Source organism: Pezoporus flaviventris, unplaced genomic scaffold (assembly GCF_033815535.1).
Source record: "Pezoporus flaviventris isolate CSIRO_AGI_PZ_B2104156 unplaced genomic scaffold, CSIRO_AGI_Pfla_v1 ptg000066l, whole genome shotgun sequence".
Classification (NCBI taxonomy): domain Eukaryota; kingdom Metazoa; phylum Chordata; class Aves; order Psittaciformes; family Psittacidae; genus Pezoporus; species Pezoporus flaviventris.
This window is the reverse complement of record NW_026892614.1, coordinates 7,665,061-7,688,338: the sequence shown is the minus strand read 5'-3', so window position 1 is coordinate 7,688,338 and position 23,278 is coordinate 7,665,061. Positions and strand designations below refer to the sequence as shown.

The following is a 23,278-nucleotide window of genomic DNA, read 5'->3' as shown; positions in this document are numbered from 1 at the left end:
TGATTATTTCAGATTCCCTACTCTCTGCTCCCTCTCCTCAGCATGCTGTTCAGTTTCTTTTTCCATTCCAGTAATGGTGGCAGGATCCTCAAAATGTCTGTGGATATGCCATTCCACCCTTTTTTTATCTCCATCCAAATCAGTCAAAATTGATTGCTCCTTGGCAAGTTACAGAATTCATGCAGATGATTTTAGCCCAGGGTTCAAGGACAAAGGTCTTTGCGTTAATACACTGAAGTATAGAGCCATGATGATATCATCACTATGCTCTGCATCAAAGGACAAAGTAGCCTGATTAGTCTTTTGTCAGGAATGGTTGATCTTTAAAAGTCTTGAATCAAGCTTCCAATTTAACTCTAATACTCTCCTTCAAGGACTGCTGAAAGTGCTAGTGAATAAACCTTGCCATTTCAGAACCTCAGATCACAGATGGGAAATACAAACAGCTATCTTCAGCACTGTTTGCAAGGACTGATGATTTTCTGAAGTTGTTTTTTTTATGGAAAACTACAATAGGGGCAACCATTTAAGTGTTCTGTATTAGGGCTGTTAAGTCATAGAATCATAGAACGATTTGGGTTGGAAAGTACCTTAAAGATCATCCAGTTCCAAACCCCTCGGCCATGGGCAGGGACACCTTCCACTAGACCAGGTTGCTCAAAGCCCTGTCCAACCTGGCCTTGAGCAGTGCTAGGGATAGGGCAGCCACAACTAGATGCTCAGAGACAACAGTCTCCAACCGATAAGATTTCAGCTTCAGTGCTATGTCAGGTTGTCTTATACCTTTCATCTCACCTCAACACAAACCAGAGTTCTACAGAAAGTGAATTCAGATACGATGTCTGTAATTCTGCTTATTTCCATCTTCCTAATTCCAGATTCTACTGCATTTATTAATGAGTTCAATAACTAGCCAAAATCTCCCAAAATTGATCAGCCTCCCACCCAAACTTGACTTCTCTGTATTTAACAATGTGATCTGTTTGCAAATAGTAACAAATTCTTTCATCTCTTCACATTTTCTAAGCTGTATTCACTGTCTTACTTTAATTGGACTTGTTTATCTATAAAGACCCATTATCTATAAAGACCCATTTCATAGCAATCCACCCTCCCAAAGAAAAATTTATTCTAGCATTCCAAGAGAAGTGGTCCTGAAACTAACACTGAAAAATGTAGTCTGTCCTTGGATTGATGCTGTATTACTTAAGAAGTAACCAGGAGGTCTAATAAAGTCAAGCTTGTTCCTCTGGAATCAATAAGCATTTAAAAATCACTGACTGCCAGCGAAATGTAGGTATCCTTTATCCTGTCTTGGGGCAGTGGGATGGAGAAGATGAACTTCTGCAGTTTGTTAAGCCTTATTTTCCTATAACAATCTGAACTGTTTACATCCAGGATTGGAAATACAGTATTATTAACTCAAAATTTATTCTTGTACTGAGATTTCTGACATTATCAAAGAGTTCAGGAAAGTAATAGCATAACTAACAAATCTATTTTACCTTTGGAATTACTTTGAAACTACCCTAAAACTCATGCACAATGCCAGATTTTTTGTATTTTCTTTAAAAGTTCATAGCCTTAGAAGATTTGGTAACATCCTGAGAATACTGGGGAAGAGTTTTTTGTGAATAGAGTTCAGAATACCAAAATGGATGAAAAATCATAGTTGAAATAATGATTAATTCTTAAAGCATAGAATAATGAAATATCATTTACATGTTTGTGCACTGCTGAAGCATGATGACACCTTTTCATGTACCATACTTTCAAACAATACACACTTGAAATTCTTTTTTTTTAATCTGTTGGGTTTGGTTTTTTTTAAATTTGTGTTTTTAACAGGCAGGTTGTCTGTATAAAAGCAGGCTCAGCCCATTATGCTCAAAGTAAAAACTTTACACATGGGGACCACAGGTATGAAAATGTACGTTTAGAAATAGCTGGTGATAGCATGAATAAAATGTATTGTTATCTTAATTTCAATTCTTGCATTACTGATACACCTTCTGATAAACTGATACCCTACTGAGGATAGATTCAGATTTGATATTAGAAAGAAATTCTTTACTATGAGGGTGATGAGGCCCTGGCACAGGTTGCCCAGAGAAGCTGTGGCTGCCCCATCCCTGGCAGTGTTCAAGGCCAGGTTGGATGATGGGGCTTTGAGCAACCTGGTCTAGTGGAAGGTGTCCCTGCTCATGGCAGGGGGGTTGAAACTAGATGATCTTTAAGGTCCCCTCCAACTCAAACCATTCTGTGATTCTATGGTGTCCTTGGAGGGAGAGGGCATGGTGAAACATTGACAGGGTGGAATAAAGCTCATATGACAATACTGGATTGGTCTAACCATAAAATTATTTAAAAGGATGATTTTGTGCTGAAAATACATTATCAGCATTGATAGATACTATGTTGCAAGAAAGGCAAAGTTATCACTTAAAACTCAGTAAAGCAGTCTTTGTGGTCAACAGTAGGAATAATTGAAATAATTGAAACTCTTGTAATATGGAAGAGTGGAACACAAAGAAGAATGCAGCCAGAGAAGGATTACAGAACTAAGAAAATCCTCATATACAAACACCAGGAAGCTGCCAGAAGAAGAGTGGGTTCAAGCAGTGGAAGTAGAATAAGCAACAAAAACTGTGTTCATCTTTCCTAAAAAATAAAGGCAGAGAATGAATTATTTCTTGTGCACAAGGCTGGAGTACCGGGTTTGAAAGTTCTGCAAAATCTTGTCTTCGCTGTGGTGCTCAGAAAGACAGAAATTTGTCTGAAATCCTGTCAACATCAAAGCCAGAGACAATTTTGTTAGCAATGCCAGCTTGGAAGGGACTGTATTTGGATATCCTTGGCACTTAGGTCAACTTCATAGTGTTTATTTCCCATCTAAACAACACTGTTTCACAGAACCCCAAATTTGGATTTTTGCACAAAGGGGCAATAATGTCATTACAATTCAGTAAACATTTTAGTAGTCTGTCTATGGTCTTGATACTAGAAACACAGCTATAATTTAATTTAGGGTGAAATCTATTTTGTCACTGCAGTTACATCTCTCTGTTTAAAATACTTCTACCATCAGCATGTACCCCTAGTAAAAATTATGCTTTTATGCATCAATTCATATTTAAGAAGCCTGATCTATTTGTACTGTTCCTGTTGCTAGAATCTAATCTTAATCACAGATACAACTCTGGATAAAATTAAATATCTTTGTAAAATAGTTTTGAATCATCGAATCATAGATCAGCCCAGGTTGGAAGGAACCTCAAAACATCATCTGGTCCAACCTTTTGTGGAAAAGGAGCCTAGATGAGATTATCTACTGGCCTGTCCAGTTACATCTTGAAAACCTCCAAACCTCCAGCGACGGGGACTCTACCACACCCCTGGAGAGGCTGTTCCAGTTGATTGATTGTTCTCACTGTAAAACAATTCTTTCTTACTTTCAGTCCAGAATACCAGGACACTTCCATTATTATTATACCAACTTGGAGTATGTTTTTCCACTTAAATTTCTTTCATTGAACAGTTTGGGTGTGGATGATAGTGTGGTTAATACAACCTTGCTCTAACGATGGAGGAACATTCTTGTAAACAGGAGAAAGGAATCCAGAAGATCCACTGAGATGGGCAAGTTGGAAAGGCTTTCAGAACACTATTCATAAAGATCTTCATTACAAGCTCTCCTACAGACAGCAATTCTTTACTGTCTATTCAGATTAAACAGTTTTGGTCTCCCTGACAGCTCTGCTAGAGCTGACAGCTCATCTTGTGCCATTTTTTTAGTCTTACACAATTAGGTTAAAGATTAATCATTAGTGCAGATGAGAGTCAGCTCCTCACAGATGACATTTTTTCTAGTTTTCTACAAAGATAACGTGGTTTTTAGAACACACATAAAACTCTTACCCAAGATGGTTTTTATTTAGTGAAGGAAATTCTTGCATGCATTTTCTTTTTTCCCTAAAATTCATTCTTCTGCAGAAACAGCCCTTCGCATCTTATATGTTAGTGTACCTTCTCTATCTATATTATCAGGACAATATTCTGACTAACAGAGCTTACATACATGTACCAATGGTATGAATGTCCACATTTCCTGGTGGCTTACTTCTACTAGCCAACCTTACACTTGAAACCAACAAGTGTTAGGTTTCACAACCTGAAAAAAGGTGCTGGCACAGGACAGAGTTCTGGCTTTGCTTCTCCCTGTCTTTCAAATCTGCTTACTTGAACCACCAGCAGAGAGGTCAGATGGAAAACAGTGAGGACTGGTTAATGCATTGCAGTTTCTGCAGTGTTCCCTGCTTATACGAAGCCTACAGTAAAAAAAAAAACAGTTTTCAAATTTCTTCTAACCTCTTTCAAAGCTGTTAATGTTCCCTTGTATATTGATCTTTGGAGAGACGCATTGCCTCCTCTGTAAACCTCCAACAAGCCCTGCTGAAATTGCTGGGATACTCTTCTGGTAAGTGCTTGCTCCAGGGCAGTACTTACCTAAAAACACATATTTACATGCCTGAATGCTCACAAAAGTTGACTTTACTGCAGAAAAAATAACTTCAACTACAAATATATTAAAAATTTACTATGTACTTCATTTTGAGTGTTATAACTTTGGAAGGCTTTGAATAATGTTAATAATTTAATAATCCTAATCTTCTTACCAAGAACTTACATTTTTCATTAAATATGTAAGGATGGGTGGTTTTGAGCACTGGCCAATTTCATAAGATCCTTTGGTTTCGCTCTCAGTTGTGAAAATAACCTAACAGTCTTATTTGAATCTCTTTTTTTCACTCCAGCTGAAGACATTTTTGCACTTCTAACCAGAATTTTCTTATTGGCTGCCAAGTTAAGATACCTTGTAAAGCTTATCCTGTTAATGGCAATTGTTCTGTTTGTCCTAAAATAAGTTTAATAAAGGTAACATAGGTAAATAATGGTTGAACTTCTGATCATCACTTTATCTGATATTCACAAGTTTATGAAAATTTTCATAAAGATTATAAAAGCTGTAGAAATCTGGCACACAAAGAACACATGAGCATTTTCAATCATTTGTTACTGATTCATTTTGCATGATTCACATTCCATCAATTTCAGTATAGTTTGTACCAGGAAAGAAATCAGAGAAAAAAAAAAAAATCTGAAATCAACTTTGAAATTTCAGCTCCAGTGAAAACAGTCTGTTCCTACTGAACATTAAGTCAGTCTTCCTTTACAAGAGGATGGTCCATGGGCTGAAGCATTGGTGAGAGCCCTCAATTTCCTTCTGGAGGATTTGCACATCCATGTTCCATCTTAACTGTGCATGTGCCAAATGCAGGAGACACACAGGAGGTGTGTAGCAACATCTGTGTGGGGTGCTCTGCATCCCTCTGAATCTAAGGTGCCTTAGCCTTCTCTCAGTTCTCTTTTATGGCTGAAAAATGGCGGTCCTCTAATCTTGACTATTTCTGCACCTTTGAAAACTAAACATTTTCCATACAGACAAGAAACCAAGCTGCTCTGTATTTCTCCCATACAAGGACAGGAAAATGTCATGACATACAGTAAATGTAGTATAGATTGGTAAACAATGATTTTGGTTTGTGTTCTTTGAGGAAGTTTTCTGTACTACTATTAAAGGCTGAAGCAATCTGGCTTTCAGTTTTACAAAGCAGAAATCCCTGGGTTCACACATTGTAATTCTTCTGTGGTATTGGTGCCCACTACTGCTCACTCCCTTTTACCAAATTGCCAAACTGAGAATAGCGAGTATCATGGAGTATCTCCACACCATACTTTCTAACTGTCCAAACTACTCAAATAAATGCAAACTGCTGTAAAACATACTATGTAAGGCATACCTCTCTCTAGTATTCACACATGTAACATTGCTTCTGACACTTAGCCAATAACAGTCTTTCTGCTCAAAAGGATTTTCCTGTCTTTTGCAAATAACTGAATGAAAAGAGAAACTGCATCACTGAGGAGATCAGAGCTGTAGTGTTGTATTACTACTCTGTGTAGTAAGTCTAACATTTTAATGCCAAAATTCAATTTTTAAGTCAACGAAGTGACACTTTGGGTCTTTATTCTTCAGATTTACTCATATAATGTGAATTTTATCTCTCTCTCCTGTTGCTACAGGCTAGAAGTTACGTTTTCCTCTCATTTTTCTCCACAGTGGATTTGTAGACAGGCAACAAACAGGAGAGAAAGAAAACTAAACCATTCACTAGAAGTCCGTGAGTGAGTCAGCACTCCACATTTCTCTCTTCCAGTTAATGAATACTGTTAGTTGGAAATGGAGTCCTTATCTCTCCACGTAAGAGGTTTGACCCCTGCTGTTTTTAAGATGCATTCATATTTTCCTTGGTATTCCCTAATATGGAAGCAACTTCTTCTCACAACACTTTTAGTTTACTGCTTATCAGTTTGTTTCCTAGCTGCCAGCTAAAGGAGCAGATGAAGAACATGGTCCAAAGGAGTTACGGACATGCGGTCCACGGGTTTACTGTTTTGCTGGCAAAGTAAGGCATCACTGCCAACATCAAATCACAGAATCAGCTAGGTTGGAAAAGACCTCTAGGATCATCAACTGTTACCTCAGGACTGACAAGTCTACACTAAACCATGTCACTAAGGGCTAGTTTCTGACCACTTCCAGGAACAGTGATTCCATCACTTCCCTGGGAAGCCTGTTCCAATGCCTGATCACACTTTCAGTGAATAAATTTTCCTGATATCCAATCTAAACCTCCCCTCGTGCACCTTGAGGCCGTTACGTCTTGTTTCTTGGGAGACCAGGCACCTCCCTGCTCCATCCTCCTTTCAGATAGTTGTAGAGTGCTCCCACATATGGCCAAGATGAACCACAGGTTCATACCCTCAGCAGCCAACAGGAGCTTTAGCTGAGAAAGAGGGGTTAAATACCTACAGCCAGAAATGACAGTGGCAGCCAGGATCCCCTGGGGCGGTACATCCTCCTTCCAGCTGCATCTCGGTCGCCAGAACACATCCACAGCCTGCTGAGAACCACACCTTTTCCAAAGTGCTATGAAGGGGCAGTTGTCTCCAATCCGCTGGCAGAGGGAAAGCATCTTTTCTACTGCTGCTGGTGCTTTTGCCAACTGGATTTTTGCTTTGCTGTTTCTCCACAAGGTTATATATAAGGTTACCATACCACCGGGTTATACAACTAGTTTACTCTCTATGGTGTCTGCAGACTTAGGAACGCCAATGGCTTCACCAGTAACCACACATGGGCTACCTGCAGGTCCAGAACACTCAAACGCTACTTGTGTAAAGCTAGTTCTAATTCCCCTGCTTCACCGAACAGAACCATAAAATGGCGGTGCCTGCAAACCCTCCCCACACGGCCCGACCGGACCTTCTTGCCGTTGGAAACGAGCACCGTGGACGTAGGCGCGTGAAACAGGCCTGCCCGCCACAGCCCAGCACACGTGAAAGAGGCCAGGGCGCGGCCCTACCCGCTGCCGGCCGGCGCGGCACCCTCACCGGGACACTCCGGCCGCCCCACGGCTGCCGGCCTGGCCTGGCCTGGCCTGGCCTGGCGCGGCGCACGCCGGGAGCTGTAGTCTCCACCGCCCCGCTCCTCGCGGCGGCCGGGGGCGGGCTCGCGCGGCTCCATTTTGCGCCCATTGGAGGGGTGGGCAGGCCGTCCCGCGCGCCCGGCGGCGCCGACAGCGACAGGGCCGGGCAGGGCGCGCGCTACCGCCGCCGCCGCCTGCGCCTCGCCCCGGCCGCCGAGTCCGCCCCTCCTCGTCACCCCCTACTTCCTTCTCCCCTCCCTTCCCGCCGCCGGCACCGCCACCCGGGTGGGGCTCTCGCCCGGCCCCCGCCGCCAGCCGCGGGCTGAGCGCGTGTGCCGGGGGCGAGGCCCCGTCCCTCCGCGGCGGCGGCTCCATGGTGCCCGCCGCCCCCCCCCGCCTCGCAGCAACAGGCAGGACGAGGAGGAAGCGGCCTCCGGGGGTCCCCACCGCCCCGCCGCCGGCCTGAGCAGCAGCGCCGCCGCAGCGGGAGCGACCGAGCGGGCGGGGGGCGCCCGCGGGCCGCCGGCGATGGCGAACCAACTGGTGATCCTCAACGTCTACGACATGGTGAGCGTCCTGCCCGGCCCGGCCCGGCCCGCGGCAGGCAGCGCGGCCCCGCACCTGTGGCGGCTAGTGCGGGCAGGGCCCCGTGCCCTTCTGAGGGGCTGAGCGCGGCGCAGAGCGTCCCGCGGGGCGGCGGAGGAAACTTTTCCTGCCCTTCCCCTGCCTGTCCCCGCCTGAGTTGGCTCGGTCGGGGCCGAGAGAAACAACGAACCGGGAGGTGGGGGGAAGAGGGCTGTTATTTGGGAAGTCTGTCGGTTTCTGTATATGATCTGTGACCTGCAGCAAAAGTTTGCTGTGGGGCCCGGACGGGTGTTTTACTGCCGGGTAGACCCGGTCCCTGTCGGGGGGGAAGCTCTTCCCCTGCTACGGGTGGGTAGCGAAACGCGAATGACCCCGAGCTGTTTCTCCGTTATTGCTTCCAGGGCACCTCAGGGGAGAAGCCCTGCCTTTCCTGCTCCTGAAAGCCATCAGAGTGGCCGGCTGACCCTCAGGATGGTAGTTGGGGATAACTGCTATCTCTGTAGGGATAGGAGGGTTTACAGTGTTGTGTCAGTAACATGCTTTTTTTCCCCTAGACCAGAATTTTTTAACAGTTTTGGTATTGCTGCAACTTGGCAGAAATAAAGGAATTGTTCCAGCTTGATTTGCAGCCCTATGAGCTCACCTTCCCTCCCTTCTGTGACACCTACAGCAACTGTTGTATTGTCTTAGGTTCAGCTGGAAGCTGCTCAAATGCCATGGTAACAAATGAGGTATAAGTACCTGCAGAGAGCAGGAGGTGTGGGTAAGGAATATTAAGAAAATATTATCCGTTAATACCTTTCAGTCACTGGAAATTAGAACAAGTAGCACTAGTTTTCTGACCACTTTCTGAGTCTGCTGATAGGGGGACAGTAAGATTGACAGCTAGTTTCAGGTAACTGTGTTTGTGTTACTTAGCTTAGTTCGGGTAGGTTTCCTTCCATCACCATTTAAGTTGACCTTTTGATGTTTTAAAAGGGTACAGAGTGGAGTCAGTGACTGCTGTCAGAAAATGCAGCTTGTTTGCTTGGGATTACTAAGGCTCAAATGCTAGGATATTTAACAGCAACCAATAGGGAGCTATTTGGCTTGGAATTAAAATTATAGATGAGATTATATGAACTAGCCTGGTTCTTATCATTATTTTCTTTCACAACAATATTTATAGAAATCAATGTTCCTGTCAAAGGATTTCTTTTCTCTTTTTCAACTTGGGACACATTCCCTTGTCCCAAGTTCTTTCTCCAGTGAAAAGAACCTGTTACTTCTACTTTGTTTTTCCTTCACTCTAGAGAATGAGGGGAGACTGGAGATGGGAGCAGTCTGTTGACTGTTTTTTTCCTAGAAAAAAAAAAGGGATCTTTGCTCACCTGGTTGAGCTCATACATGTTGCTGATATGACAGAAAGTCATTGTGCCTTATACTAGACTTAAGGAGGGAATGGTGCTCTGTGGCACGGATATATATGACTTCTCTGGACTACAGTTCATAAATACATGTTGGAGAAGCTTCTTTGGCATGAAAAGAGGTGGGGTTACATATTTATAAATATTTGTACAGAGAAAGAAGTAGGACTTCAGTTTCAGGACTTGTAACATAAGATAGTATCTTTGAAGTTAAGGCTTTACACACTTCTGATTCACAATGATGGAAGATCCAGTGTTCTTGGGAAGACTTGTTTAGCTTGTGCAAGGTGTCTGGGCCAGTTCACAGGCAGGCTGTGAGAACTTAACAAGGGGGACTGTCCCCTGTGTAAGTGCCTGTGTGGAAGGTGATGCCATGGCCTCTCTGGGAAACTCTGTTTTCACTATAATGATAGCACTGGTGGGGTGTGACTTCAGCATGCCTTTTCTTTTTCTCTTGTGATTGCCTACTCTTTCATTCACATGGTTCTCCTTCATCTCTTGCTCCTAAGATTTCTTTGCTGCAACCTGTATCCTCCTTTCTTTTTCATCTGGGGTTGAATTGCTGGGATCAGTTTTACTCCAAATATCCTAGGAAGGCTGAGAGTTGACAGGAGGGGAGAGGGCTGAAAGAGGGCAACAGGAAGGTTGTGCTCATAAAAGCTAGTGTCATACTTTCCCTTAGGACATGTTGGGGGCTGTTGGTTTTCCTGTTGTGATCAGTGGGGCTCTGCCTACATCAAGAAGTAGCATAGTCTCTAAAGTCACCATCTGTGGAAGCAGCTTGCCTTCCAAAAGAAGCAAGCATGCACACTCATTTGCAGATGTTTGATTGCACGTAGAGATGCGGTCTTGTGCATTGGTCTGCAGTCCTGGTAGTTGCTGAAGCTGTGCATCACCACAAATGATACATAGTGTAAGCTGAGACCACTAAGCAGAATATTTCTACATCCTACTTCAGTTGTGTTTGTTGTTTTAGAATGATGTACCATTGACCATTACAGAGACAGACTTCCTTTAAACTGGAGATAAAAACTGAGGTTACCACGGTGTCTGAAAGACACTGTTGATGTACATGCTGCCTCAGACTCTTTTGCTAAACGGTGTTCTAGGTCTGTTTTAAACTAGCTTGAAGCAGGAGCTTAAACTAAAGCCTCACTTCCGTGTTGCACCGCAGTTACATTAGAGCATGTTGACAGCCTGCTGAAATTGGTTAATCAAATCAACCAGTATTGTTTGGGGGCACTAAGAGAGAAGGGAAGAGTCTTGTTATAGCCATTTTGAAGTTCCATTTATTCATCAAATCCTACCACCTATGTATTGAGGTACTAGCAGGTTTACTGTTTGTTTCTGACATTTTATGTCACTTTGAGGGAGGTTGGGGGGGGGGTGTTTGTGTTTTAGGGTATGGATTTTATGTTTTTCTTTTGGAACAAGAGACCACTGCTAGTCACCTGGTTGACAGAATCAACTCTCACTACAATTGCAACTCTCTATGAACATCTTTATTTCAACCTGAGTGCTAACTCCAGCTTCATTTCCCAGACAGCTGCTTAGGTATGCAGGGGAATACTAGGTGACCTTGCCACTGTTGAAACTCCTTACAGTAGCGCTGAGTTGGTTGGTTTGGAGCGTATACCCTTCCATTGTCCTTAGTGCTTCAAAAAGCAGAAAGCTTTGATAAAACCAACGGGCAAGGAGGCGTGCATGTGTTGTACAAGAAGGCCTTTCAAGTACTGGTAACTTTACAGAGGGAGAGAAGCTTAAGGGCATATTTACATGCTGCAGATCATGTCTTTGAAAATATGGTTATTAAAAGGGTAGGGTGAAGGCTTTAATGTATTGTGTTTTGAGAACTGGAGTACTTCATGATTTCATTTTGACTATAGACTTCTAAAAATAGCGGTTAGCTTTCTTGTGCCCAAAGTAGCATCCTATTTTTTCCCCTTGTGAAATAAGGCTATAACAATCTAAAGTATTAACATAAGTGAAAGCTCTGGAGAAAGTAAAGAAGATACTTGTGAAGCTCTGGGATCAGTGTTTCATTTCAGTGACATGACTATTGTGCTCATAGAAAAATACTTCTCTAATATTTTTGTTCTGATAGTTGTCTTAAACATGAAATCCTGTTTTGCAAGACTGACTTGCTGCAAAATATTGAGGGTATGGGATTGTGTGTCTTCTATACATTCTACTATGGAAAAAGTCATATTCAAGACTAAATGAAGGGAATCCAGTTTGTGTAATAAAATCAAAGATGTAGCTTCTGGGATTCCAGGGCTTACAGCGTGTTACTGCACCAGCAAGCTATACAGATGTCAGCTAAGTTATAATCTTTATTTTGTAAGTCATATATCTTTTTTTCAGCTGTAGCCAAATTTAGAATACTTCAAGGTGCATTTGTCCTGCATCTCTTTCTTTGGTGGGATAAGGCATTTTATTCAATCAGAAAATGTGACCAACCTACCAATAGCTCATTCAGATTAAGTAATAATTAAATATAATTACTACTCCTAAGGGGAAAGTAATTCTGCTTTATTGAAATTCTTTTATCTTCAATTAACCTATTCTGTTCTTACTGGAAATATTAAGTGAAGTGCTTGCTTTAAGCACTTCCTCCAGAGCTGCTAATGTGTTCAATTTGTCTCCAGTTCTCAGTTGTTGCAGGCTAGCAAGCCCCATGTATTGAGGTGGCTCCAGCAAGGAGGAGTGCACACTTGAAAAGCTCTGGACTTGCAGAGCACCTTGTTAGAGCAGCTTTCCGTCCTTTTGGTCTGCTTCTGTATGGATTGATGAGGGGGGGCTGGTGACCCACTTTTCAGTCTTCTCCCTACACCTTGCAGTTGGTGTTGTGGGAGAAAAGGAGCGTGAATAATTTCTGACTCTTTTTTCTGTGTGGTAACAAACTAGGCTCTATTACACAAGATAGCCCATAAGCAGTAGAAGTAACTTCCATTCAGTTTTCCAGAGAGCAGCGATAACCTCGCTTGGCATTTACAGATTCAGCATGTATGTGATGTGTAGGTTATTTGGAATTCAGAGGCCAGGCCCAGAGTTTTCTGGCCAATTCAGTGTCCAGGAAAGGATAAATTAGATCACCAGGTCCCTGTCTAGCTCAGTTCTAGATTAGGCTCATTTGGATACATGTTCTCATTAGGCAAACATACTTTCTTCCTGTGCTGACAAACTGTATGGTGAATGTGCCTACGGTTTTGACTATAAATATCAGTCTAAAACTATTTTCAAGTGGTCAGCTGGTGAGATGTGGGATAGGACTGGCTTCGGAACTGAAAGAGGTTTATGCTGAAGTAACTCTTCTGTTTTCCTGGTGGCTTTGATTCTGCTTCAAAGAGCAGAATCCGTGGTTTTTTTTTATGCTCACAAACCCATGAAGTCAGTTGGGTAATCTTAATGTTGTTCTCCTTCCTTCTCTACTTGTTTTCTCCTTGTTCTGTGTCTTTCTACACAGAGTAAATCTTAACCCAGTGTATTTCTGGATCTAGCTTCATCATGCAGGCTAGCTCTGCCCTTTTCTGGGGGCAGGAGGGAAAGAACTGCTGAGCCCTTTAAATAGACTAAGATGATAATTTAGTGTAGTCATCCATACCCCACTAGCTAACATAGTGATGCATTCACAAAGCCAGAAATTAAAGCAAAGGGTAAAGTTTAGTCTTAAGCAAAATTTATCCACAGATTTCAGTGAGCCCTAATTTCAGATAAATACAAGGAACAAAATCTGTCTTCAGCTAATTCATGTTTACAATTTCTACAGACAAGCCACCTGTGGGAAGAGAACATCAAATCCTCAGCATCTTGTTGTCCAGATTATCATTTGCGTCCTGTGCCTGCTAGCACAATTGTGAATTTTCAGCAGAAATAGTTAGAGTAAGGATGACCATAAAAGCCAAATAGATCCATGTCTTGGGCCTGAAAATTTGTTACTTTTGGCCTGACTTGCTCTTTTTGCCATTTAACTTGTCTTGATTTTCATGAATAGCTTCTCAGTCCAAAGTTTAGCGTATCATTATTATTGGGGGAAAACTAGCTTTCAGAAATGCACATTATACGCCATAATGTTTGTAATGGTCCTATAAATTATGTACTAACTCCAGTGATCCCATCTTAACCAAGTATGACACCTGTGACCTTTCCTTTTTTATCGTGAGTTGTGCTGTTTTAATAGTGACTGCGCATCAGAAAGCACTCACTATGTCAGCAGGTTGTGCAAAGAAGCTAGCTTCTTAGCTTCTTTTTTTCCTGTTTGCTAAACAAATACTCATTTGCTGGGGTACTGCCTCAGTTCCTATCCTGTCAGCTGACTTTTTGAAGTCTGCTTTGTAGAAGTTCACAGCAGTGTCCTTTGAGACCAAGTGACCTGGGAGGAAAAAAAAGTGCAACTCCTGAAGTAACTGACAAACTGAAAATTGACAAGATTTATTGTCTTTTTGAGAGGTTTTTCTTGCCAGTTCCAGGTTTCAGGACACAACTGAGGCTTTTCTTTTTTTTTTTTTTTTTCTTTTTTAGCGTTTGTTTGAGGCTCCTTTTGAAATTATGTGCCATTTCCAAATTTTTACTGCGTGGAGACGGAGATTTTGAAAGTGGTGATGTAGCCAAAGGCAGGTTTTTCCTTTAGAGACCTCTGTGAATTTTTAAGGTCTTGAGCATAATAGTTAGCTCTTGATAGGCGCTTGCTGCTGCTGCTTTCAAAAACAAAGAGAAAGCATTAAGGGAAGGGTTTTTCTTCCCTCTTTTTCTCCCTTAAAAAAAAAAAAATAATTATTGTTTCCTTTTGAAATGCAGCTATTATCTCTTGGCTACAATAGAACTGATATATTAGATCCATGCAAAAGACTTACACCTGATGTATGAAGACATACATCAGGAGCCTGGAGAGAACCTGATTTCTTGCAGTGATGACCTCCAGTTAAACGAATTAGACAAAACATACCAAGGTAATTTCAGCACATGTTGCATATCTCTGAGTGAGTCTCCTGCTCATCTGGTGGTAAGCAGAAGTGTGATCACTGCTATGAATGACAGTTGGTGTGTGTATGTTACAGTCCTATGTTCTGGTGTTACTTAAACAAACTGAAAAAAAGTGTCCCTGCACACTGACTGCATTCCTCCGAGTGGAACACTCCGCAGCCTGTAACTTGTTCACAAATTGAAAGTTGATCTGAATTTCTCCCAGGTTTCTCCTTGATTGACAGGCATTGACAGAACTGAAACACTGGAGTAGAACCTAATGGAGTTAATTCACTGTGTGCAGTTAGGGGATTTTAATGGCATGTTCTGTTCCCATTAAATGGCTTGTGCAGTTTCACTTTGTGTGGTAGGGTTTTATGCTTTTGATGTGGGGGACAAATACATCTCGCACTGCTATCAGAAAACAGTTCTGTCTTGGAAACTAAAGTCTTTTTTGTTTTCTTCCTTCTTTTTAGTATTGGATGAATGAATATACTTCTTCCCTCGGAATTGGAGTGTTCCATTCAGGCATAGAGGTGTATGGCCGAGGTACGTACAAGCAAAACATAGCTTACTCTTTGTTCTGGTAATGCTGCTATTCAGAAAAACATTTTTCAGGTAGCAGGGGAAGTCTGGCTCCTGAAACCTGTTCATCAGTTTTCTCTTAAAGTTCTCATCTCTTCTGCATCTAGAAAGACCTTGCATGTGAATAATATGGTAGTCATCTTGATTCTTATGTAGAGCTATGCAGCTATGGAAAAGTGTGTTTATTCAGCTAGGCATAGAAATCTTTATTTAGGCTTTGAAAGACTATTGTTAAAACAAATATATGCTTCATATAAGCATAGTTGAGTTGTTTCCTTGGTATTCTGCCAGCACTTAGTGCAAGGAGTTAATTTATAACTACAGAAACAATAATTTGTTGAAGGTAGGCACACAAAAGTGCATGATGCTGAAGAAAAACTGTCTGTTCCTATGGGTAGGTTGGTTTGTTTTAAAGAGACAGTTTCTTTAAGAGTCATCTTGTGCATGCTGTTCACAAAAGACACGCTTGTGATAATTACAGCAATTTTGCTAAATAGATTGTACTTTGGGGATGCAGCTTCCTGATGCATTCAGGCCACCTTGAATCCCCACTGCTCCCCCGAGGTGTTTCTTGGGGGAAGGCCCAGGTCTGAGGTGTTCAAGCCTAGCACTATGAAGATGTTCTGAGGTGATAGTTGCTGAATGTAGTCAATTTCAAGAAAAAAAATCTACTCCGGTTCTTTTTTGGGAATGTGTGTGGAGGTGAGGGGAGGCAGCAAAAGGTGTGACAAGCAGTCCAAAGACCACACTGCACAAAGTTAGCTTAAACTATAGATGTTTCAGCTACTATAATGGTCACATTGTGCCTGTGTTTGCAAGTGTTACCAGAGCAACAAATTGACAAAACACAATACTTATTGTTGAAACTCTTTTTTAATTTCTTTTAATCCAAACCAGAAAAACCTGACTCTTGATAGTGCTGTGCCTGAAATCTAGTTCTTGAGCTGTGCCAAATACATGTGCCTCCCTTCCTGTTCAGATTACAACAGCTTTCTCATATAGCAGGTCATAGCCCTGCTAAAACAATGACTTGCATTTTTCAAAGTACATCAAACTTTATTTATTAACCTGTTGTAAAAAAGATTGCCCACAAAACTGAATGCTAAGACTTGGATGATGTGTTACAAGAGTTTTGAGGAACGGAAGCATGAAGTCATGCTTAAAGCATTTTATTGCACTCTGGGTGTGGCGTGCTGTGTTATCGTATAGACACAGAAGGAAGCTAAAGCACACCATCATATTTTCATGTAGTGTAGATGCTTATGCCAGCAGATGCTACGTGCAGACTTCAGGAGCATGCACTGGTTTACTTTCTTGTTATAGTGAAGAACTTGGCACAATTGAACTCTTGCAAATCAAGAAATTAGAAGGCCACTACTCGCTGCCACTCTTACAGCTGTAGAATAGGAGCACCATCAGACCTTTGAGGATGCAGTACTTTGAATCCCGAATCTATAAACATATAAATGGACTTTTAAGAACAAGTATGTATAAAGAACATTGGTAGGATTTACAATTTAACTTGTAAATCCTCACTTATACAAGGAAAACCATATATACTTACTATAAAGTTATTCAAGTTAAACGTGTACACTGATGTAGGAAATTTCCTGTCAGTCTTCATTTAGGTTGGCTGGTAACTAACAAACCTGTTCTTTTCCAGCTCTTTGCATTTGTTACCCATGTAAGTAAGATGTCTGGTTTCTAGCTTTAGATCCTTGTGATCTTCCAGTCAGTGAGGTCTGCTGTTCTTTACTGTTGTTGTATGCCATGTTTGTTAAATCTGAGGTTTCTCTTTCAGAATTTGCCTATGGTGGTCATCCATACCCTTTTTCTGGAATATTTGAAATTTCACCAGGAAATGCTTCTGAGCTAGGAGAAACATTTAAATTTAAGTAAGAAAAAGCTATTTTCTTGCTTTTGAGAAGGCATATTAAAAAGACAACTTGTTGCATTTTTTTTTAATATAGATATGTTGAATGATACTAGAGGATTTCTTTCTGATAAATTAGTGTTTACTTAGAAATGATAGATGGACAAAGGTGATGAGACAGCATAGTGTGTACAGCAAAGAATGTTGGGTTTAGCATACCATTGCATTCCTTAAATGTGTACAAATTATGTGGATTTGTGGCTAGATTTGTTGTTCATGTATTATATAGAATAGGGTAACTTTTTCAAGGTAGTGAAATTTTTATGCAAAGAGAAATTTGAAGAGTGTTGCCTTGACCTTTCCCTGCATTACAAGCTCTTGCCTGTCCTCAGCTATCTCTTAGAAACAATATCTTTTGGAGAGGAGAGGAAAATTGCATCCAGTGTTTGTCAGAGTTAACTTGCAAAGAACTTAAGTGAGTTACAGATGGACAGTTGGCAAGGAAATAATCTGTCATGATAAAGATGAAAATGGTGTTGTAAAGGAGAATAGAAAGAACCTTTATTGTTCTGGGAGGGCAGAAAGATCTCAACACCCACACTGGGGCCATTTTTGAGTAATGTATGAACAGTAATCCATCATATCGTGGAAGCCTGATCACCTACTCTTTTTCTCTTCCAGAGAGGCTGTGGTTCTAGGCAGTACTGACTTTATGGAAGATGACATAGAAAAAATAGTAGAAGAGCTTGGAAAAGAATTCAAAGGAAATGCTTACCACCTAATGCACAAAAACTGCAATCACTTCTCTTCAGCTTTATCTGAGGTAAACAAACATGAAGGTCTATAGAAAGGTGCTTCCCAGGTAGCTGCAGTATGTCATGTCCTTCCTGTTCTTTGGAATGTTTGGCCTAGTTTCCAACTTCCTATCTCTGTTACCTTGGGGAAATGTCACTGTTTTTCAGGTTTTATCTGTGCTTATGTCCAAAGCACAAGATTTTGCTGTCAAAAATTATATATATTGTTGTCATACATTGTTTGTGTTCAAGCAGGGCTGTATTCCTAATCGAGAGACCTAGTAAATCGAGTATTAATAGGCTTTCAAAATCATTCCAGATGCTTGAGAGATAACTACTGAAGATAGAACTACATGTTATTTGTATCAGTACTTCCCCACAGAGCCATCACACTGAAAATAATGTTTAAAATTATGGCCTACTGTTAAAGAATAACAAAGGCATCAAGGTTTCACAGGCAGTGTTAATCTTCTGCTTGAACAGCTTTTGGCAAGTTACTGCTCTGCCAGCACCTGCACCCTGGTCATGTAGATACCTGAGTGATTGCACAAAGTATGTGACTGTGGAGTTGAAAGGGCTTTGCTTTTCCCCCTCAGCTTTAACTTGATCAACTCGCCAGTGTGATCGAATGCTTGATTGCTCACATGTGTAGCAACACAAGGGAAAGGCTCAGGAACAAGTAATCCAGGACAAAGAGGGAAATGGCAGTTGTGATTTTTAATGTTAGTTGGCAATCTGTGCTTGTCATAATGTGTCCTAATGTCCATTGAAGCACTCCAAGAAAGGGATGGCGATTTTTTTGCCATGGTGAACTTCCATCAAATTTAGTTGTTCCTTTTTTTTTAAAGAAAAAAAAATAGTTACTAGCACAATTAATTTATAGCATGTGTTTTGTGTAGACTGAAAATGTTACTGGCATGATTTGGTTTGTCATTCTGCTTGGAACTAGATGATCTTTTAAGGTTCCTTCCAAAGCAAACCATTCTGTGATTCTATGAAGTGCAGTGCTGGTAGAAGTAAGTAGGGTGAGGCAAAGCTGCAGTTGGCATGAAATCTGACCTGTATGGCCAGGTTTATGCCATACTCTTCAACCACACAGTCATGTTGTTTGTGTTTTACATCTCATGCTATTTGCTGTCCAAACTGACTATAAAACCAGGGATGTAATTACAAGTTTACTCTGCTGTAACTGAGCAGCACTTATGCTCCCATTAGCTATAATTCTTCTCCAGATTTGCACTGGAGTAAGTAATACCAGAAATGAATATGGAGGTAGTTAAGTAAACCATATCACTTCTCGAGTAGTGACAACACGACCATTTAATGGCTGACATATGGTAAAACCCAAGTATTTAATGCAGCCTTTGCTTTTATTTACAGTACTGCAGTTCTGTTAGTGCTGGGTCCAGGAGACAAACTAACCTTTTCCTTTTCCCCCTAGATTCTGTGTGGAAAAGAGATTCCACGATGGGTGAATCGCCTTGCCTACTTCAGCTCTTGTATACCATTTCTCCAGAGCTGTTTGCCGAAGGAGTGGCTAACTCCTGCAGCCCTCCAGTCTAGTGTTAGCCAGGAGCTACAAGATGAGCTGGAGGAAGCTGAGGATGCAGCCGCATCAGCTTCCTTGGCAAGCTCAGCATCTGGGTCTAGAACTGGACGCCACACCAAATTATAAGTCCTCCTCCAAAGTAACAAATGGTTTGAAATACTTCAGTTTAATCTCTCCAGCAATTGACTTCCTGACAGAACATGAGAGCTGACTCTAGAACACTGTTTTTATATGCAAAAAAGGCTCTCCAAACCCTATTTCAGCTCAGGATTACCTATGTAGTGAAAATAATTGCTGGGAGAAAAGGGAAGGATTTTGTGTGAAGCCACCCTTTTCATTTTCACCTGTTTGGTAGACCTGGGTTAGCTTAACATCTTGTATAAAGCAGAACTTAAATTATTTGTTTACAGTATTGTGTACTGCTGTTTACAAGTCCTGTAAGGACTCCTGGCACCACGGAAGAAGAGAGAATTTGAGTTTGATTTAACTGTTAGTATAGCTCAGAAGCAGTGGTATGATGCCCTGAATGAACTTTCCCCTTTGTTTCAAGATTTAAGGCAGGTGAACATTAAATTTCTGAGAAATGCCAGAAACTGCTGAATACTAGATATGTGAACAGGGTACTGTGCACTTGAAGTGGCTGATGTAAACAGGCAGATTCCAGGATGCAGGGAGACTGGTTTTGTCCAAGGTCTGTTACTGGAAGTATGACCTCTACATTAATGAAAGTGTGGGGTTTTGCACATACGAAGGGAGATTTCTCTCTCATTACAATGCACATTGATCCCTTTCTTTTTTTAAATTGGCCATGTAGTTGCATCTTATCTTCTATATTTACGGTCCACTTCAGCCAGGATTTAGACACATAAATATCATGTTAGAAGCGTCAGACAATTTTTCACTGTTTGCTTTACTTGATTTCAAACTTACATATTGCAGCACTTGTATTTTATTTTTTTTGTTATTGTTGTTGCATATGGTTTGGAATGGTGTAAATAAGCCCTTTATGGTTGGGGAATGGTGTTGCTTTCTGCTGCTGATTTTGCTTCATTTGAGTTTGTAAACATTCCCGTCCTTTTTTTTTGAGCTATAAATTACTGCCCAGTTGTGCGTGTCCACACAAATTATAAAGAAACCCTAATTTATTTTCCCACAGTCTCTATCTGTGGCACTAAATTTCTTGTCAGATGTAATGAAGAAAAACCTGAAAATTGCTTATGCACCTGCGTGTTTACACAGCAGAACCCACTAATCCGCACACGTAATTATATCGGAAGGTAAGAGATACTATTTTCTAAAAGACAGAAGTATGTTTGCTGGTAGATTATAATAAGAGCTAAATTATAATTAGTGATGAGAATATATAATGGAATGCCTTATTCTTGTTCACGTACCAAGAGAATTAATGGTTCTTCCAGTCATTAATGTGAATTAGTGAGGTTCTGTTGTGCACCTAAGGATACAGTAGCACAAACAGGAGGGAGGTGAGCTTGTGTATTTTGTAAGACTTGCTGCCTTAAACTAACAAAACCCAAACTGATCAGCTCACAAAGAAGTGTGCATTACTAGAGGTATAGGTGATGCTTACAAGCTTTACTTTTGATATGTTGCTGAGTTTAGGATTTCCATTAAGTGAAATACTGACTCTACAGTTTCTGCTATTTAAAAAGGAAAAAAGAGAAAAAGGTCCTCTTAGCCTTTTAGAAGGCAAGAATGCTTCATGTGATGAATGCTCCTAGCCATAGGTAGCTGGTGCCATTAACCCTACAGGAAGGTGCAGTAGGCTGTATCCTAGTAAGAATTCTCACAGTTGCCAACTCTTACTCAAGTTAAAAGCAAGTGGGAGTTTCTCTGCTAGCAGTTGGTAGGTTGAATCCTATGTCATACAGTCTTTAAATTTTCATTCTTCTTCTGTGATGCAGTGTAGGTACAGAGGGGTACTCAGTTCTGGTGAGGGGAAATCAAGGGAGTCTCCTTCTGGGAAGAGTGGGATAATAATAGATGGCTCTCCGATTGTAGTTTGGTACGTGCTTTAATAATCAATTCTACCAAGCGGGAAACGCTGAAAACTGACAAGTATACCACTAGCTGTGTTCTTAGTCTCCAGAAGCTGGACATACTGACAACTCTACCTGTTGAGTGCTTTTTTTCACTTGAACTTTGAGTTCTCCTTCCTTTTTTTTTTTCCTGTAGTGAAAATGAACATGGTGGTCTCCAGTGAACTCTCAAGCATTAACAGAACTGAATCTCACACTACTTACAGCTGAGGGAACAGGCTGCAGACAGGTTATTTTGTGTCTGCTGTACAGCTGTGGTAGTAATGTGACTAAATCTCTTGGCCAAGGCAGGTCCTTCATTTCAGCTCAGGGTTGAGGCCACTGATCTAGCAATGTACTGTAGCTTTTCCTAGGTTTTAGGAAAAATAAATAGAATTAATTTTCATTGCTACCTTTTATGTACCAAAATCAGCTTTTTAGGCTTCTGCTACATCCAGAGCGCTAGGTCACAAATCTCTACACCTTCATTAACACACGCAACTACAGCATGTACAATGCAAGAACGTGACAGATCACAGCACAGTTTTTATTTAGAAGTAAAACTAAGACTATTTTTTATAAAGCAGACTGGAAAGTTTGTAACAAAAACCTTCATTTTATTGGTAGCTGTACAGGTGAAAATACTGTCTTATGCTCCATAACGGGTTTTGCGTTCTTGGGTTGTTTTTTTTTCTTCTTGTTTCAAAACCATCCATTTGTTAATCCTGTGAGGAAACTGACCCCTGAACCCTGAAGGCTGTTGGGTGTTGTATCAAAGCAAGCAGTACCGTAGCTTCAGTCGCGTGCTGTCAACTTGGCCTCACTGGACACCTCCGAGAAGTCACCCTGCCAGTGGTTACTCCTATTTGTTAGCAATAGAGCAAGTTACCTTTCACCAGCATTACTGCCAAGCAGGGATTACTTAAGTCTACTAATGACCACACTGTGCTAGGACTAGAACACTCCAAAATGCTGTGAGAAAGCTGGACACCTGTGGAATCTTTTCCATCAAAACGGGTAGAAAAACATCAGCACTTCAGGGTTCTGCTCTGTTTACTTTCTCATTCTTGTTTGATTTTTTTGTAAGATAGTACTTTTGATACGTATTGTTTAACTCAAGGTCGTTTTATTTAAATGCCATCTTCTGTTCAGCAAGCCAAAAAATCCAATGTACTGTCCATGTGCACCAGTAACTTCAGAGTGGCTTGGTAAAAACATAGTTGCATTACTTCTAAAATTTGCAATGCAATTCTGATCACTATTGGTACATGATGATTTTCACTGTTGGAAGTTGGTTACAAGCTGAATAATCACTGATGCATTTTTTGTAAACTTGTATTCAAGTTTACTGTACTACATAGTATTTGTATAAAATTCAAAGAGTTTTGACTTTTGTTACCTGTACATGGCAACAAGTTGTCTAGCATCTTAAATCCATCAGTTTATTAAAAATACTTTTATAAAAAAAAAGACCATTGGCTGTGTATGTTGTTCCCCTGGTACCTCTTGCTTTTGTCAGTGCCACACAAGCTTATCTTTGCTTTTGAAAGATGCTTTCAAAGGACTGTAAAACTCTTCAGGGATTTTCTATAGTTAAACTACAAGTTACATTCTGACATGGGCATCAGGAGCTGCAGTTTGGTTTGAGGCATTATTAAAAGCCACTAGTTTTCAATAGGCTACATTAAAAATGTTTTCAGATTTGGTGTGATAACTACAGCAACTGGGGTATCCAAACGCCTGGGTGTGCTTGGGATGTGTTGCAGATGCTGTGTGGCATATCGTACATGTTTGCTCAACAGCCTAGTTCTGTGCTCTGGATTTGCACCAGACTCAGCAGCCATGTGGCAGGTGACTGGAGTCCGTAATGTCTGTGCCTTGCCAGTTCCTGTGAAAGTACGTAACCTATGGTAAAGTACCAATGGCAACACCAACCTC

General features: G+C 41.1%; 1 protein-coding gene across 1 annotated transcript; it reads left to right on the top strand.

Annotated features, from left to right (window-relative positions):
* The first annotated feature begins 7,849 nt into the window (after nucleotides 1-7,849).
* DESI2 (desumoylating isopeptidase 2) lies at nucleotides 7,850-22,808 on the top strand. The gene is made up of 5 exons (XM_061471127.1): nucleotides 7,850-8,117; nucleotides 14,980-15,052; nucleotides 16,890-16,983; nucleotides 17,643-17,784; nucleotides 19,197-22,808. Exons 1-5 carry the CDS (start codon nucleotides 8,079-8,081, stop codon nucleotides 19,428-19,430), a joined length of 582 nt encoding a protein of 193 aa, XP_061327111.1. The 5' UTR covers nucleotides 7,850-8,078; the 3' UTR covers nucleotides 19,431-22,808.
* The last annotated feature ends 470 nt before the right edge of the window (nucleotides 22,809-23,278 follow it).

Bases quoted from the DNA above. Each gene is read 5' to 3' on its own strand.
- DESI2 (XM_061471127.1), top strand. From the start codon at position 8,079: ATGGCGAACCAACTGGTGATCCTCAACGTCTACGACATG. The intron at 8,118-14,979 runs GTGAGCGTCCTG...CCTTCTTTTTAG, and splicing joins TCCTCAACGTCTACGACATG to TATTGGATGAATGAATATAC. The intron at 15,053-16,889 runs GTACGTACAAGC...TTTCTCTTTCAG, and splicing joins CATAGAGGTGTATGGCCGAG to AATTTGCCTATGGTGGTCAT.